Here is a 17357-nt window from a genome sequence, read left to right as displayed (position 1 = left end):
TTTGATTTATTTCTTACAATTTTGTTGAAGCATTAATTATTTGTCATTGTTTCACTATAGTTTTCTAAGTAAATTATCATCTCATATATTTGCTTCCTCTTTAGCAGTATGTATTCTCCCAATTTCTTATCTTTATTTTATCCTCCTAACTAATACCTCTAATATTAGGTTAAGTGAAAGTGGTGAAAGTGGGCATCATTATTTTGCTTTGATATTATTAGAAAATAATTAATGTTTTTCTATTACAGATGATGCTCATTCTTTGTCTTCAGTAGATTAAAAAAAACATATTATGGAAATGTCCTTTCAGGCTTATGACTTTTTGTGTCTTTAATATATAATAATGCTATATAATTCATTGAAGATTCTTTCTATATCTTATTGAATTACATGTGTTTTGTTGTTCTGATGTCAGCTATTTATTTTGACAATTGTTTCTTAATATTATCTTACTTGTATCACTGTTACCAATTTAAATGAGAAATAATGAATGCATTTTTTTACATTTATAGTAATCTTTTTCTTTATGTTTTATTTGAGAAAGTATTTCATAATAGGTAGAATGCTGACTCAGAATCAAATCTATATTCAAATTTCACTTCATTTCATTTATTAGCCCTGTGATTATGGGCACAGCATAAAACATAGGGTTTGGGTAGTGATGGTGCCATGTTACACTTCAGTAAAAGCTGCATCTTTGATAGCACCTCCTGAGGCCTTCTCAGTTCTCTTTGGTTTTCCTGGAAAGAGAATATTAGAAAGTGCAGAAAGCCTGGGCAGATGTGATTAATGGAATTACTCTCAGTGATCTTTTTGTAATAGCAGAGAATAAGTGAAGTGGGATAAGACTAGAGACAAGCAAATGTTTTCCTGATTTTCAAAATAAGAGAAGATATAGACCAATGACCTTGACTTTTATGTCTTTTGAGATTCTGGAATATGTTATGATAGGGGCAGTTGGATAACTAGATAATAACTGCCTAGTTATCTGCTTCTTCCTGATCCCTATAGTTTAGCATTCTAGGAGTGCTTCAGGCTGTATATGCATGATTTGACTCCCAAATGCCATTGTCACAATGAACACACAAATTCTGAATAACAGATAATTCCATTTGTCCAAGATCCTGGTCTTTTAGTTTCCAGCTTCAAAACATCTCTCTTTTCCAAAGCTTTTGCCAACCCACGCAAGCAGGGTTGAATAATCAGTTTCTACCAATGAAGAAAGTCTTATCCAAATTACTCTGAATTGCAGGTTACATTGATAACCAGAGGAACATTGAACAGTTATCTTAAACAGTACATTTATCAAAAATCTTGTATTATTTTAACATGACCATGTAAGATAATACCTTGAAAGAAAGCTTTTAGAGATGCATTTTGTTTTTCCATAGGAAATGCTTTAAAATAAATAATAGACAGCAAAACTTTGTATTTTCTGCACATTTTAATTAACTATGTGATTGTAAAAATTTTTGCTGTATAAAATCATTTTTAAAAACCCATCATTTTTTTCTCAGATTTCCACCAAATATGACCTTACATGCATTTTTATCACAAAGATTTTATAGAAGACAGAAAGAAGGAACATGGATTGGTATTTAATGTCTCAATCTCCTTTTCTTGGCCTATGATTTTTTTTCAATTCCTTGGCATCTTCCCCTGTGTGAGATATTTGTTTATTATTATAAATAGAATGGAAATGTGATTACATTGTCTTTCATGGTAGATTAGTGGGTGAGGATAAAAATGCTAATATATCTGTTTATATATATGTGTGTGTGTATATACAAACACGCACACATGATTAATAGATAACATTAAATAAACATAGAAAGAGTACTCTATTCCTGAGAAGAGAATGTTTCTAGGAATCTTTTTTATCATTTCCCTCAATCCTCTAATGGAGCCCTTAGTCTATCTAATAGAAACACACATTTAGCTTGAGCTTCTCAAAAGTATGGACTGCTTTTTGCCTTTCTTTGTATCTCCAACACATAGCACAATGCCTCAGAGTTAACACTTAGTAAATAATTGTTGACCAGCACACCCATTTTTGCAAACACATAAGATATAGAGATAACAGTCTCCATTGATCATATACACAGTAAATCTGCTATAAACACATGTCTACTGTGTGTACAAATGTATTTAGGCATACCCCATGCATGTATCCATGTCATCTTACTCTCAAATTAAGCGTTCTTTCCTATTGTTCTACCTTTGTTGTCTGCTCCATTCTGTCCATTTATAGTGTATTCCCAGACTCTAAGACCTACAGATGGTTTTTTCAATGACAGGTGAGAAGTATGAACTATGTTAGTAAAGGGCAAATGGAAAGCACTGAGAGAAGAAAGGCAGAAATGAAGATTTCACTATTTCTCTTAGTGGTCCTATCAACCAGGCCTCTCTTGAAGTGATGTAGAATATTCCTTCCCTTTACAGTTGTCTTCCAATACCCCTTAATGCTTTTCATCCTTTGCCTTAATACAATACATCTGGGCTCTTTCCCAATCATGCTGAATTCTTTAGGTCTTTTAGTCTTTGCACCTGTCCTCGGATAATCGTCTTCACTGTCTCATTGCGGAGGGTAAAAATAAAGGGATTGAGGACAGGGGTCAGGATAGAAGTGATTAAGACCACAAATTTGTTGAGCTCCACAGAATGTGCTTTACCAGGTTGAACGTAGACAAATATTGTACTGCTATAGCCAATAAAGACCAGAGTTAGGTGGGAGCCACATGTGGAAAAGGCCTTTTGGCGGCCACTGGCAGTAGGGATATGCAACACTGTGGTAATGATATAGCCATAGGATACAAGTGTTATCAGGAAGGAGCTGAGGACAAAAGCCAAGGCCATCATAAAGTCCCAGAACTCTAGTGGGGATGTATTTGAACAAGCTAGCTGTAGCAGTGGGGCATTGTCACAGAAGAAGTGGTTAATGATGTTGCCATGACAATAGGAGAGCTGTACCCGGGAGATAACAGTGGGTACCATGGCCAGAAAAGGTGCTGCCCAGGCAGCCCCTGTCAGAGAAATGCATACTACAGAACTCATGAGGCTACCATAGCGTAGTGGGTGGCAAATAGCTATGAAGCGGTCCAGGGCCATGTCTGCCAGGATCAGGAAGGTGGTAGAGCCGAAAGAGAAATAGAAATAGAATTGGACCATGCATCCAGTGAAGGAAATTGTCTTCGTGGAAGCATGGAAGTCTGAAAGCATCTTGGGTACTACAGTCATAGTGACCAAAGTCTCTAGTAGGGCAAAATTTCCAAGGAAGAAGTACATAGGTGTATGTAGTTGGGCACTGGCGAAGACCATGGCAATGATGATTATGTTTCCTGTGAAGGCCAGAAGATAAAGTACCAGGAAGGGCCCATACAGTGCCATCTGCAGCTCCCCAAAGACTGAGAAGCCCAAAAGGATAAATTCAGATGGTTGGCTCAGATTTGCCATATTCTTATAACAGGATAACCTGGAAGAAAAAGAGGATGGGGGATTAAAAAGAGGCAAAGATGAAGAAAGAGGCAGAGATGCACAGAGAGAAGTGGAAAAAAGGGGAGGGGCAGCTAGTTGGTGTAGTGGATGGAGCACCAACTCTGAAGTCAGGAAGACCTGAGTTTTTTAACTGGTCTCAGACACTTAACACTTCCTGGTTATGTGACCCTGGGCAAGTCACTTAACCCTAATTGCCTCAACAACAACAACAACAACAACAATGGTTCTGTCCCCATTTTCCCAGGGAGAAAAGATTTACAGCCTCTGATCTCTTCCTTTGCCATTACCTCTGAGAATGTCAAAAATCTGCTCTGAATAGTAGCTTTTAAATTTGAGATTTAAAATCACCTGGATATGTTTAAGTAAATCTCTTTAGAGCATTATGGTACTGTGATTTTTGTGCTATCCCCTGAAAGCTATATGATTCCAAGGCATTTAGAGATTCTTTGAAGAGAGTAACTATCTGAAACATTGGTCATAGTCATAGATCATTCATCAGTAAATCTTGTCTTAAAGGAAGAAAGGAAGAAAAGAGGAGGAACTGAGAGTTTGTTCTCTCAGCCTCCTATGGATGACAAAGAGCCAATTAAAAATAAAAAAAATTCCAAAAGATATTAGTAACAACCATTACATAACTTTGCCATAGTTAAATTATAGGTTTGAGCCCTGTATATCTTATCATGCCATACCCTATACAGCTGGGCTTTCAAGATGCTACCTCTCCCATCATAGAAGAACTCATATATTTTCTTTTTTTAAAAATTTATTTAATAGCCTTTTATTTACAGGTTATATGCATGGGTAACTTTACAGCATTAACAATTGCCAAACCTCTTGTTCCAATTTTTCACCTCTTACTCCCCACCCCCTCCCCCAGATGGCAGGATGACCAGTAGATGTTAAATATATTAAAATATAAATTAGATACACAATAAGTATACATGACCAAACCATTATTTCGCTGTACAAAAAGAATCAGACTCTGAAATATTGTACAATTAGCTTGTGACGGAAATCAAAAATGCAGGTGGGCATAAATATAGGGATTGGGAGTTCAATGTAATGGTTTTTAGTCATCACCCAGAAGAACTCATATATTTTCATGACCACACACTTATAATCGTCTTCTTAATTAGCTCGCTAGTACTTTATGTGTTAATTCTCATGCTTATAAAAAACTCACAAGCTCACAAGAGGAAGTGAAAGAAGGATAGAAAGAGGAGAAAGACAGAGAGGAAGAGGGGAAGAAGAGGGAAAAGAGAGAAAGGAGAGGAAGAGAAGAAAGGAGAAGAGAGGAGAAAGAAGGAAGGGAGAGAAAGAAGTAGGGAGGAAGGGAAGAAGGGAGAGAGAAAAGAAGAGGGACAGGGAGAAACAGGAACATAAAGAAAGAAAAAGTAACACAGAAGTAGAGAAATAATGAGAAATATAGGTAAAGAGAGGAGAGAGGACAGTAAGAAAGAGAGAAAGGTTTTTCAACTTTCCTGTGCTTGGGGATATTGTCAACTTGTTGTGTTCCTATAAGCATGTATCTCTGATATGCCTTTGGTTTTGTGTTGGGAAATTTATTCCTATTTCTTATCAATTAACTGCCAAATTTACTACATCTTCTGATTTTGGGGGATCCTTTACCATCTGTTTTTAGAAACGGAGAATCGAAAGAATATTCAATAGTTATTTAGTTCACTCTTTCCCTAGATTGTAGAGAATATTTTATCCAGCACAGTGCAGATGGCAAGTGAGCCTGTTATTCTTTGAAGACATAGTAACCATATATTATATCATATATTTTGATAGCTCTAATCAGTAGTACATTTACTTTGTCAATGATACTAGACTGCCTTGACTGAAGGGTCTGATAATAGTTGTTGAATTGAATTTAATTCTGTGAGATTGAGTTCCCTGCTGGCCTCAGTTATAACACAGCAATTTTTTGCCATGTCTCAAATTAAAATAGAAAGTGCCAGTAAATTTCTTGTTAAATAGAACTCAATTGAATTGTGTTGTTATCATCTGGGAAAACCATAATCTGACTCCCTGTATTTAAATTTTTGAAGGTGCTTGTGACATTGACTAGAGAATATGAATGTTCCTTAGAAAAGTCATCAATGTTCTTAATAATGTAAAGACTTTTCTTGCTTACTGTAAGAGTTCAATAAAGAATGTTCAACAAATATACCAGCAAGAATGCATTTGATTGATGAAGACTAACAGTGAAAGACTCTAGGACAGACTAAAAGACACACATAGATGCTTTAGAGAGACAACAGTGTACAATGGAAAGAGTAATAAAAATTATAACCACATTGTCATCTACAAAATAGGGATAATGCCCATCTTTCCTGGTTCCTAGTTTATCCTGAGGTTTGGCTTAGATAATGTATATGAAGATACTTTACTTTCTAAACTGTAAGTTGTTGTGGAAATAGATGATATTATTAGAACTTTCCACCATAGATAAGTGAATTCCTGATATGGGGAAACAAGACTCCAAAGTTCTTGAGATAATTGAAGTCTTTGGTTCAGTGAAATAATGAACATAGAACTGAACTCTTTTACTTAACATTCTAGAGAGACAGACCTTTAACTTTGAAGCCTGACATGAGGTTCCTACAGAATATAGTCTTTGCTTTAAAAGAGGAAATGGATTTAAGGCAAAAGATGAGGATGCATTTTAAGTAGATTGATTCCCCTGAGGCTTAGACCCCACATATTTGACCAAATCTATTTCTCAGCTTACTACTATAAGATGCTTTTAGCAGAAGACTTACCTCTGATGTCACTGGGGTAATTCACTGTGGTTATCAGCCCTGAGTCAGGAGGTTCATCGCTCTGAATCTAAACCTTAGTGTTTATCAGGGCAAGGATCAGACAGTAAATCTGCTTCTCAGAGGGCTGAACAAACACGAGGGAGTAGAACTCCATAGAGTTAAGAATCTGGCTTTACCTTGACTCCCAATTAAAAGTTTAAAATCCTACCAGTGGATGGAATGAGGATAGGGCCATTCCATTTCCCTTCAATATACAGTTAGTATTCATGGGCTACTGGAAGAGTGAAGACATGTTGTAGGCCAGATATTCATGGCTTCTTGAGAGGAATCCATTTTCTCTTTGAGTTCAAGCTCTATTTCCATTTCTGGCTATAACTGTCCTTCCTTTACCCTGGATACTTTGTGCCTGATTCTAAATCTTTCCAGTTCTGCTTGGGAATTCCTGATTACTTACCACTCATTAGCACAGACTTGGTAGAGCTATATTGTTCTCTCAATGAATTCTCTGTAGGCTGGGAGGCAGAAACTGGGGGCCCCCTTGGGACTTGAAGAAAGTAGTTTGCCTACCACCTAAACTAAGAGAAAGGTCAAATGTCTGAAAGATCAGCTTGAGAGCTAGGAAACAGTGAGGAGAAGTTAGTGAAAAATACCAAGGCAGAAGCCAGCTCTAGGTTTGAGCATTGTCTGCTTCTTTGGTTGTACTAGAGAAGGACCCTATTGGGGCCATATTCTTTTTTTTAAAACTTTCTTTTTTTATTATAGCTTTTTATTTACAAGATATATGCATGGGTAATTTTTCAGCATTGACAATTGCAAAACCTTTTGTTCCAAATTTTCCCCTCTTTCCCCCCACCCCCTCCCCCAGATGGCAGGTAGACCAATACATGTTAAATATGTTAAAGTATATGTTAAATACAATATATGTATACATGTCCATACAGTTCTTTTGCTGCACAAAAAGAATCAGACTTTGAAATAGTGTACAATTAACCTGTGAAGGAAATCAAAAATATAGGCAGACAAAAATAGAGGGATTGGATTGGGAATTCTATGTAGTGGTTCATAGTCATCTCCCAGAGTTCTTTTGCTGGGTGTAGCTGGTTCAATTCATTACTATTCTATTGGAACTGATTTGTTTCATCTCATTGTTGAAGAGGGCCATGTGCATCAGAATTGATCATTATATAGTATTGTTGTTGAAGTATATAATAATCTCCTGGTCCTGCTCATTTTACTTAGCATCAGTTCATGTAAGTCTCTCCAAGCTTCTCTGCATTCATCCTGCTGGTCATTTCTTACAGAACAATAATAATCCAAAACATTCATATGCCACAATTTATTCAGCCATTCTCCAATTGATGGGCATCCATTCAGTTCCAGTTTCAAGCCACTATAAAGAGGGCTGCCACAAACATTTTTGCACATACAGGTTGGGGCCATATTCTTAATCAAATTTGATAGAGTACTTAAGAGCTGCTTTTCTCTCTTCCCTCCAGATCTACTAGACAGATATACAATGGTGAGTGGAAGTCAATTGATCAGGGAATAGTATATATTTTTATAAGCCTATGTAGTTGTACATATGTTTATATGTCATATATAGGACAAGATGATTCTTGTCCTTTCACCCTCAATTAAGCTAAATGGATATGACTCAGGGTACATTTTAGCCTCCAGAGTGTTGGGTCATACTTTTCTACTTGTGCCCAGAGTACAGTAATGTGTATGATGATGATGATGATGATGATGATGATGATGATGATGATGATGATGTTGTTTGCAGGGGCAGTTGGGGTTAAATTACTTGCCCAGCATCACACAGCTAGAAAGTGTTAAATGTCTGAGGCTGTATTTGGACTCAAGTTTTCCTGACTTTAAGGCCAGTGTGCTATCCATTCCACCATCTAGCTGTCCCTTGGGTACAATATTTTAAGTGGACCCATCACTGTTCACATAGCTCCCTCCTTCTAGGGGAAAACCAGAATGGAACTTTTAACTACTGAATTTTAACTACAAGGGGTTCCCAATGGTTCAATCTCAGGGGATTAATTATTTTAGCAACTTTTTCAGAGTTCTTAGCAACTGTTATGGAAAAGGACTTGGAATATAACATAGGCTAGAATAGATCTATCTCTTTCTTGCCCTTAATGCCTGGACTTCTTGACAAGTTATCTATACTTGATACCATTTTCTCACCTCCCCCTCCTTAATCTCTTACAATCTATCCTCTCTCCTTACTACTGTACCCAAACTATTTTTTCAAAAGTCATCAATGACACCCTACTTTTGAAATATAATGGCTTTTTCCCCATTCTCTTCCTTATGGACCTCTTTCCAGCATTTGACACCCTGAGCATATCCTCACACTAGGCACTATTTTCCATCAATTTTATATTCACCAACTCCTTCCTAGTTTTTCTTCTAACTCTCTAACTGTCTCTACGTCATTGTTTTCTCCCTTTACAAACTACAAAATACTTTATTACATATCTATGATCTATTTTTATGGTTTCCTTTAATATAATTATTTATGTTTCTCTGCAGTTGACACATGAGCTGGGTGCTGAATTGGATAGGAGGCAGAAAACAGGCATAATTGAGGAATTATATGTATATTGAAGTTTATCTTATGATGAAATTAGGTTCTAAAGTCAGTCAGCAAAATGGACTATTAAAATTACTCTTGAAAATAATAGCTCATTAAGTCCATTAAAGTTTTTAAAATTGTAGCTAGCAAGTGGCTAGATGTCTTTGAAAAGTAGCCATCTTTGAAAAAAAAATAGATGAACCTGGTTGGTTGCTTTGGAAGCAATTTCATATAAATTATATTTTTCATAATGTTCAACTAAGATATTAATCAAGAGAGGATGCATGTGTGTGGTTGGGATAGTGAAGCAGTGAGAGGACTATTACTCACATAGTATATTTATTTGGTATATTTATCTGACAAAGATAAATCAAAAGAAATTTTTAATAAACTTGATGAACTGGTAGAAAAATAAAAATGTAAGATATAAGAAAATATTTTGAATTCCATGCTGATAGAGCTCAATTGATGTTAGAATGAAATTCAGATCCACAAGCACTAGTAAAAATATTTTTCATCTTGCAACTTGGATTCATTGAATGTTTAATATATAATCACTAGTATCAAGAAATGTAAATGATGAGTGGGTGATCTATGTCTAGTTTTTTAAAGCACTAAAAAGTTAATCAACTTTGCAAAAACCAATCTATTAAAATAACATTCTTTGTAATGAAATATTATTGTTCTATAAGAAATGATCAGTAGGATGATTTCAGAAAGGCCTGGGGAGACTTACATGAACTGATGTTAAGTGAAGTGAGTAGAACCAAGAGAACATTGTACAGAGCAATGAGAAGATTATGTGATGATAAACTCTGATGGACTTTGCTCTTTTCAACAACTGAGGTAATTTAGGCAAATTCCAGTAGCCTTATGGTGGAGAGAGCCATCTGCATTCAGAGAGAGAACTATGGGAACTGAATGTGGATTACAATATAGTATTTTCACCTTTCTTGTCCTTATTTGCTTGCTTTTTTTCCTTTTTTTTTTAAATTGAAGCTTTTTATTTACAAATCATATGTATGGGTAATTTTTCCAACATTGACCCTTGCATAACCTTTTGTTTCAAATTTTCCCCTCCTTCCCCCCCCCACCTCCTCCCCTAGCTGGCAGGTTGTTCAATACATGTTAAATATGTGTTAGATCCAATATATGTATACATATTTATACAATTATCTTGTTGCATAAGAAAAATCAGATCAAGAAGGAAAAAATGAAAAAAAGAAAAATTATGCAAGCAAATAACAATAGACAAAGTGATAATGCCATGTTGTGTTCCACACTCTGTTCCCATGGTTCTCTCTCTGGGTGTAGATGGCTCTCTTCATCACTGCACAAGTGGAACTGGTTTGAATCATCTCAATATTGAAGAGATCCACTTCCATCAGAATTGATCATTGTATAGTCTTGTTGCCATATATAATGATCTCCTAGCTCTGCTCATTTTACTTAGTATCAGTTCATGTAGGTCTCTCTAAGCTTGTCTAAAATCATCCTGCTGGTCATTTCTTACAGAACAATAGTATTCTATAGCATTCATATACCATAACTTATTCAGCCATTCTCCAATTGATGGGCATCCATTCAGTTCCAGTTTCAAGCCACTACAAAGAGGGCTGCCACAAACATTTTTGCACATGTGGGTCCCTTTCCCTCCTTTAGGATCTCTTTGGGATATAATCCAAGTAGAAACACTGCTGGATCATAGGGTATGGACAATTTGATAACTTTTTGATTATAGTTCCAAATTGCTCTCCAGAATGGTTGAATCTGTCCACAGTTCCATCAACAATGTATCAGTGTCCCAGTTTTCCCACATCCCCTCCAACCTTCATCATTATCTTTTCCTGTCATCTTAGCCAATCTAAGAGGTGTATAGTGGTATCTTAGAGTTGTCTTAATTTGCATTTCTCTGATCAACAGTGATTTGGAGCACCTTTTCATATTACTACAAATAGTTTCAATTTCTTCATCCATCTGTTCATATCCTTTGACCATTTATCAATTGGAGAATGGTTTGATTTCTAATAAATTTGAGTCAATTCTCTATATATTTTGGATATGAGGCCTTTATCAGAACTTTTGAATGTAAAAAAATGTTTTTCCAATTTATTGCTTCCCTTTTAATCTTATCTGCATTAGTTTTGTTTGAACAAAAACTTTTTAACTTAATATTATCAAAAAATTATCTATTTTATGATCAATAATAATCTCTAGTTCTTTGGTCACAAATTCCTTCCTCCTCTATAAATCTAAGAGGTAAACTATCCTTTGTTCTAATTTGTTTATAGTATCATTCTTTATGTTTATATCATGAACCCATTTCGACCTTATCTTGGTATATGGTGGTAGGTATGGGTTTATGCTTACTATCCGCCACACTAGTCTCCAATTTTCCCAGCAGTTTTTGTCAAATAGTGGATTCTTATCCCAAAAAGTTTCTTTCTTTCTTTCTAATTTTTTTCCTTTTTGATCTGATTTTTCTTGCACAGCATGATAAATGTGGAAATATGTTTAAAAGAATTGCACATGTTTAACCTATATTGGATTACTTATTGTCTAAGGGAAGGGAATGGAGAGAAATGAAAGAGAAAAATTTGGAATACAAGGTATTGCAAGGGTGAATGTTGAAAACTATCTTTGCATATATTTTGAAAATAAAAAAACTATTATTAAAAGACATTCTTTGCAAAATTGTGTGTTGGAAGCAGAGCATGAGATAACATATATTATTGTGAATAATTACAGGTTTCTTGTGCCAAATATATGATTTTAAAAATTTTTATCAAATTTCCATGTTTATCAGTGACAATGATTATATTAAATTCATTTAATGACAGAAACTTATATATCTGATAAATATTTTAAAATATAATCTAAATCCTATATAGTATTCACACTGATTCAAAAAGATAAAATAACTACATTTGTGAAAAAGCTATAAATAATACATTCATCACATATATGTATGTGTATATATACACATGTAGATGTATACAAATGAATGTATGCACATACATATGTGTGTATATATACATGTACATAATGTGTTTTATGTACATATATAATGGTAGTCTATACATAGACATATCATTCCAATTTAAAATGTAGCACCCTCTGCAAGTATTACTTAGTTCTCAAACTTGAAGATCAGATTTCCATGATGATAACTATCTCTAATGCTCAAGGTATTTTGTGGGTCTTTTCTCCTAACATTGTAGTCAGTAATCCCTACTGGAATTTTTGCTTTTAAGAGTCAGCCAGGAGACATAATTAGCTCAAAGCAAAAAAAAATAATATTGGATAATAAAGTCAGTATCTATGCAAAATTCTTTCAATAAAATTGAGCAATAATTTCTCACAAATACACATGTAGGAAACACATATGACTGATGTAAAACATGCCTGTAGCACTTTAGTGTCTAGATATCTTTTCTCTTCACATGGAATCCTTATATTACTAGTCTACCGGGTTCAGTATCTTTGATGAATAGATCACCCAACTAAATTTCTTAGGTCTGCTCCTCTTTGCTCAACTTCTGACTGTTGGGAATAAATCTTCCTCTTTGAAGCTTAATTTCTGACTTTCAGGGCTGATTTTTCTCTTGAATCATTGAATAGTTCACTCCTTTTGTGGCTCGTGAGGGTCACTGTTCTCAAGGTTATATCTACTGCCTCCTTGAATCCATGGGCCTGTACTTTGCTGATTGCAGCCTGTTCTACTAGGAGAATATCTCCAGTGATGATACCATGACCAATAAGGGTAAAAAATAGTTGGAGAAATCCCCCTTTCCCTATTTATGTTTGAAAGTGCTACAAAAGATCATGCTGGAGTCTTCCTTTCATAGATAGATCTCTTTTATGCTAGCAAGGATTGCTACATGCTTGGGATTTCAGAGGCAATGGTAAGACATGAACTATTATTTCTTCTGAGGTCACTTATACTTATATAAAGGGCAAGAGCAGCAATGAAATCTAGAAAAGTACAATGAAGGCAGAAAAACCAGAAGAAATATAAGACACTTGTTTTTATTATTCAGTCATTTTAGTCATGTCCAACACCCCGTGATTTTCTTTTATTTTCTTTTTGAGGTAATTGGGGTTAAGTGACTTGCTTAAGGTTATACAACTAATTAGTGACTGAGGCCAGATTTGAATTCAGGTCATCCTCACTCCAAGGCTGGTGCTTAATCCACTATATCACCTAGGTGTCTCTATTTAGGGTTTTCTTGACAAAGATATTAGAATGGTTTGCATTTCCTTCTCCAGCTCATTTTGTAGATTAGGAAACTGAGGCCAACAAAGTTAAGGGACATTTCTAGGATCACACAGCTAACAAGTTATCTGAGACCATATTTGAACTTAGGAAAATGAGTCATTCTGATTTCAGGCCAAGCACTATATCCACTGTCCTACCTGCTTTAAGAAATTCTAGTGAGGAATCCCAGTGAATCTTGAGCATGCCTTTGTGTAAATTTGTTTGCTGAGAATTTTGGAACATGCTCCCAGTTAACTCATAGAATCTCAGGAAGTATTAGGAGGATTGGTCATCCTCTGGTGCCTTAATTAATTAATATCCTTTATATCAGGCCTTAATTTGCCCTTGAAAACCTGACCAGTTCCTGGAGCAAATAAAATCATCCTAAATGAATGAACGGACATCTTCCTTGATGGGCCTCTTGCAATGAAAAAATCCTTTACCTGAGGGGATTAATCCATCTCAAGGGTCATGTATTAAATGAGAATATTTATTGTAGTGCCTTCTTTGTTCTTAGACTATAAAAACCTCTTAGTGGAAAGGGATTTAAAGAATTCAGTTAGGAAATTTGGTGCTACTTGCCTAAGAATCTCCCACTTGAGACTCCAAATAGCTGTGAAACAGGTTCTCTCAGCTAAAGAAATTTAGATGTTGGTGCTTCCTTGTAGTGGTGATGATGTATGTTGTACATTGTCTGTTTCTTATGTTGTTTTGGTGATCACTGTGTTTGTTAATTGTGCATTAGTTTTATGCTATGCTTCCTTTTCTTATATTTTGTTTAAATCAAGATTCTGAACAGTAATAAACTTCTATATTTTACCTTTTTAAATATGTTCCTGTTGAATGCAACATCTTCCAAACCTGGCTTAATCCTATATTTGCCCTCAAACAAGTATTACTATCATGTTAAACTAATAAAAAGGTTAAAAAATAGACTTTGGAAATTTGTTTTGTGTATTTTTCATTGGAACCTGCCTAACCCTCTTTAGCCTCTCAGGGTTTGAATTGAAGAGGCCAGGGGAAAGCCTTGCCCCCTCCTTTAACATTTCCATGACTGAACCTAGGGTGTAAATGGACAAGGAGGATAAGTTAATTGAATTCTTAATAGACACAGCAGAGGGGTGGGGGAGAGGGGGAACTGCCTATTCCAATTTTCTACATTTTCCTGGTCCTACTTAGCCCTCATTGATTCCTTTGGTGGGGATTGACCTCATGCCATGAAAAGATAGAGAAACTCATCCTCTCCCTTGTCAATATGAAGATCAGATATTTTTTCATAGCTTCCTCATTCTACTCTCCTATTCCATTCTCCCTACTTATGGGGGACCTTATGCTCAAACTAGGTTCACAATTCTCCCTTACCTCAGAGCTGGGCTCTTGCCAATTCAGGACTCTAGCTCTAGACCTCTCACATTCCTATTGTTATTTGGGACTCTGTGTCCCTTGAAGTCTGGTACCAGTGGTTCCTGAGAAATCCACTTATGCTGTACCAATTCAAGTCAAAATGAAAGATTCCCATATATACCTTCACCAGGGAGAATATCCCTGTGAGAGGCCATTGCTGGCCTGCAATCCCTTAATTATAGGTTCCTTGAACATGGTCTTCCCACCCCCTGCCAATCCAATCATCCAATACCCAATACTTCCTTTTCTTAAACTAAGTAGGGAGTATTGGATGGTTCAGGATTTAAGAGCAAGGAATAGCTCAGTTGTACTTATTCACCCAGTTGTACTCAGTCTCTACATTTTGACCCAGATCCCAGAAGGGGCCTGCTGGTTTACAATTTTCGATCTCAAAGATGTTTTTTTCCTGCATTCTCTTTTACCAAAATTCCCAATTCATTTTTGCTTTTGAATGAGCATTCCTGGAGAACCCACAACCCCAACAACTTACTTGAAGAGTGCTATCCCAAGGATTCACACACAAATAACAGCACTTAGTCCTGTGAAACAGCTAAAAACTTGAGACTGATAGTCAGAAAGATACCAAGCACTGAAAACTACCATGGAAATAGGATACTGATTTTTTGGTCATATTTGTCCTTATTTTCTTGTTTGTCCTTTTCTATTTTGCTATGCATTTCTCAAGCAATCCCATAGTCTAACTCTACACCTTATCTCCCTGTTGCAGAAAGTGCTATTAAACATTTTAATATCTCTTCCTTTTGCTTATGCCCTGGGGTTTCCAGCTCTACTCAGAAATCTCATCACGATTGGGGGAATATTATCTTTTCTATCTTCATAGTGCCCAGCATTAATGTTTCTTTCTTCCCTAAAGAAATAACTCTCAATTTCTTCCAAATAGCATGAGAATTAGGAACAACTGATGTTTTGTTTCAATATGATTCCCACATTTACTGGGCCTTTGTTTTTTACCTTAGATATTTTAAAAGATGTTTCTTTTCCTTTTTGCAATAAGGGTAACTCACCAGATGTATGCTTTATATCTCCCAATGTTCTCTTGTCATTAACATTTCTTGCACTTCCTGCCCACTACAGGGTATAGTCATAATTGGATACCATGCTTTCACTGGGACAGGCAACCCTCAATAACTACCTTCTCAATAATCCTCCTTCTTCAACCTGGATCTGGGAAAAGGAGTATATACTGTCAGAGCTGCCCCAGCAGGGACTTTGTTGACAAATATTATCTGCTAAATATTTACCTTAGTATTCCATGCTAACTGGACAGCTGCAAATTACTTAATACCCCTTTCCTAGTGCTCTGGGATCCTATCTGTGGATTCTTCCATAATGAACCTTTCATTATGGACCTTCCATAATGTCTCTGGTGATTGGTCAATCCATGAGAGAGACTGTATCTTTAACCCAGCCCCTAATCCCTCCATAGCCTTTTTCATATCACGTTCACATCTAAAATTCCTCTATAATTGGTTCAAACACATGTCAGATACTAATTACGTAGATTTTTTCATTTCTCCTCCTCTAGATTCTGTCCTATTTTTGTGTCAATAATTTCCTCAGAATCCTTTCACCCTTCTGGACTGATGACTTCATTTTAATCCTTGCAGTTTCTCCCATGACTACCATTTCTTCTACTGTCTCTTTTTCCTTCCAATGTATGCCTGACATTCCTTTATGTCCCGCCCCCCCACCCAGCCCCTTGTCTCCCTTAGTAGGGAACATTACCTCTCTTACCTATTTTTACTTTTATAGGACCAGTTGGAAGCTTAGACACCAGAATAGTGAGAGTTATCCAAACCCAGAAGATTTATAGTGGTCTTTCCAAAAATCTGGCTGAAGTCAAGAACCATCTTACTGCTAGCACTCAAATCCTGGACCAGTAACAGCAATTGCTTTATAAAACCAATGGACTTTAGACATGGTCACTGCAGCCTAATGCAGTAGGAGTATTGTTTTTAATGTCAAAAATTCTGGCATTATTCAGTCCATCACTGATGCAGCTGAGACTGATGCCAAATAATTGTTTAATAACTCCAGTTCTTTTTTCTCCACCCCTTGGTCTATCTGGCTAACAACTTTTCTAATTCCACCTAATTGTTTTTGTATATTGCTTTTTTTTTGTTGGCCTGCCTCTGCCCTCCTTTATTTGTTTTTTTTTTCCTCTTGTTCCTCCTACTTTCCTAGGTTAAGATATTTCCTTCATGCACTGCTGACCCAATTCCCTTTCTATTATGGATGAGGCAAATAGGAACAATTCTACACCCCATGTCAGCTTGAAACAATTACAGAACAATGATATTTGTTCTTGTTCCCAGCTCAGAAATGTGCTCTAGAAATTCAAAAAGTGGGTAATGATATGGATTTTGAAATCAGCTTATTTTTTTTCCTTATCAGGGAGGAGATCATCCAGTTATGATCAGCCATAACTAAGTCCCAGATTGTCTTGTTTATTTAGAGTGATGGAACTCTTTATTAACCTCCATTGTCTACTCCTCCAATCCCTGAGACTGTCTAGTTAGAATCTTTAAAAAAAAAACCTTTGAGCTTAGACTATCTTTAAGACAGTCTCAACATCTCAATACACATCGTTGTCACTGCCTAAATCCCTTTCTTTATCTTCTCCCTTTCCCTCTGTGTTATAAATATTGTCACCTTCTCAAAGCAAGTCACAGAATCATTTTTGGATTTTGTCTAGGACATTTTCTCATGAATAAAAGCACCTTTTTGTCAAAGAAAACTCCATTTCACCATATGTGCCTTGCTGCTCACCTTTTGAATCAGGTATTGCTTTCCTGACCCTCATCACTCTTCTTGTTGGTTGACT

The 17357-nt window shown here is 36.0% G+C and overlaps 1 protein-coding gene across 1 annotated transcript; it reads right to left on the bottom strand.

Annotated features, from left to right (window-relative positions):
* Positions 1 to 1941: 1941 nt before the first annotated feature.
* LOC100923890 (olfactory receptor 6V1-like) lies at positions 1942 to 3489 on the bottom strand. The gene has a single exon (XM_003772415.2). The coding sequence runs from the start codon at positions 3451 to 3453 to the stop codon at positions 2512 to 2514; it is 942 nt and encodes a 313-aa protein (XP_003772463.1). The 5' UTR covers positions 3454 to 3489; the 3' UTR covers positions 1942 to 2511.
* Between the last annotated feature and the right edge of the window lie 13868 nt (positions 3490 to 17357).

The sequence above is a fragment of the Sarcophilus harrisii genome, chromosome 5 (assembly GCF_902635505.1).
Source record: "Sarcophilus harrisii chromosome 5, mSarHar1.11, whole genome shotgun sequence".
Lineage (NCBI taxonomy): Eukaryota > Metazoa > Chordata > Mammalia > Dasyuromorphia > Dasyuridae > Sarcophilus > Sarcophilus harrisii.
This window is presented reverse-complemented; position numbering and strand designations above follow the sequence as displayed.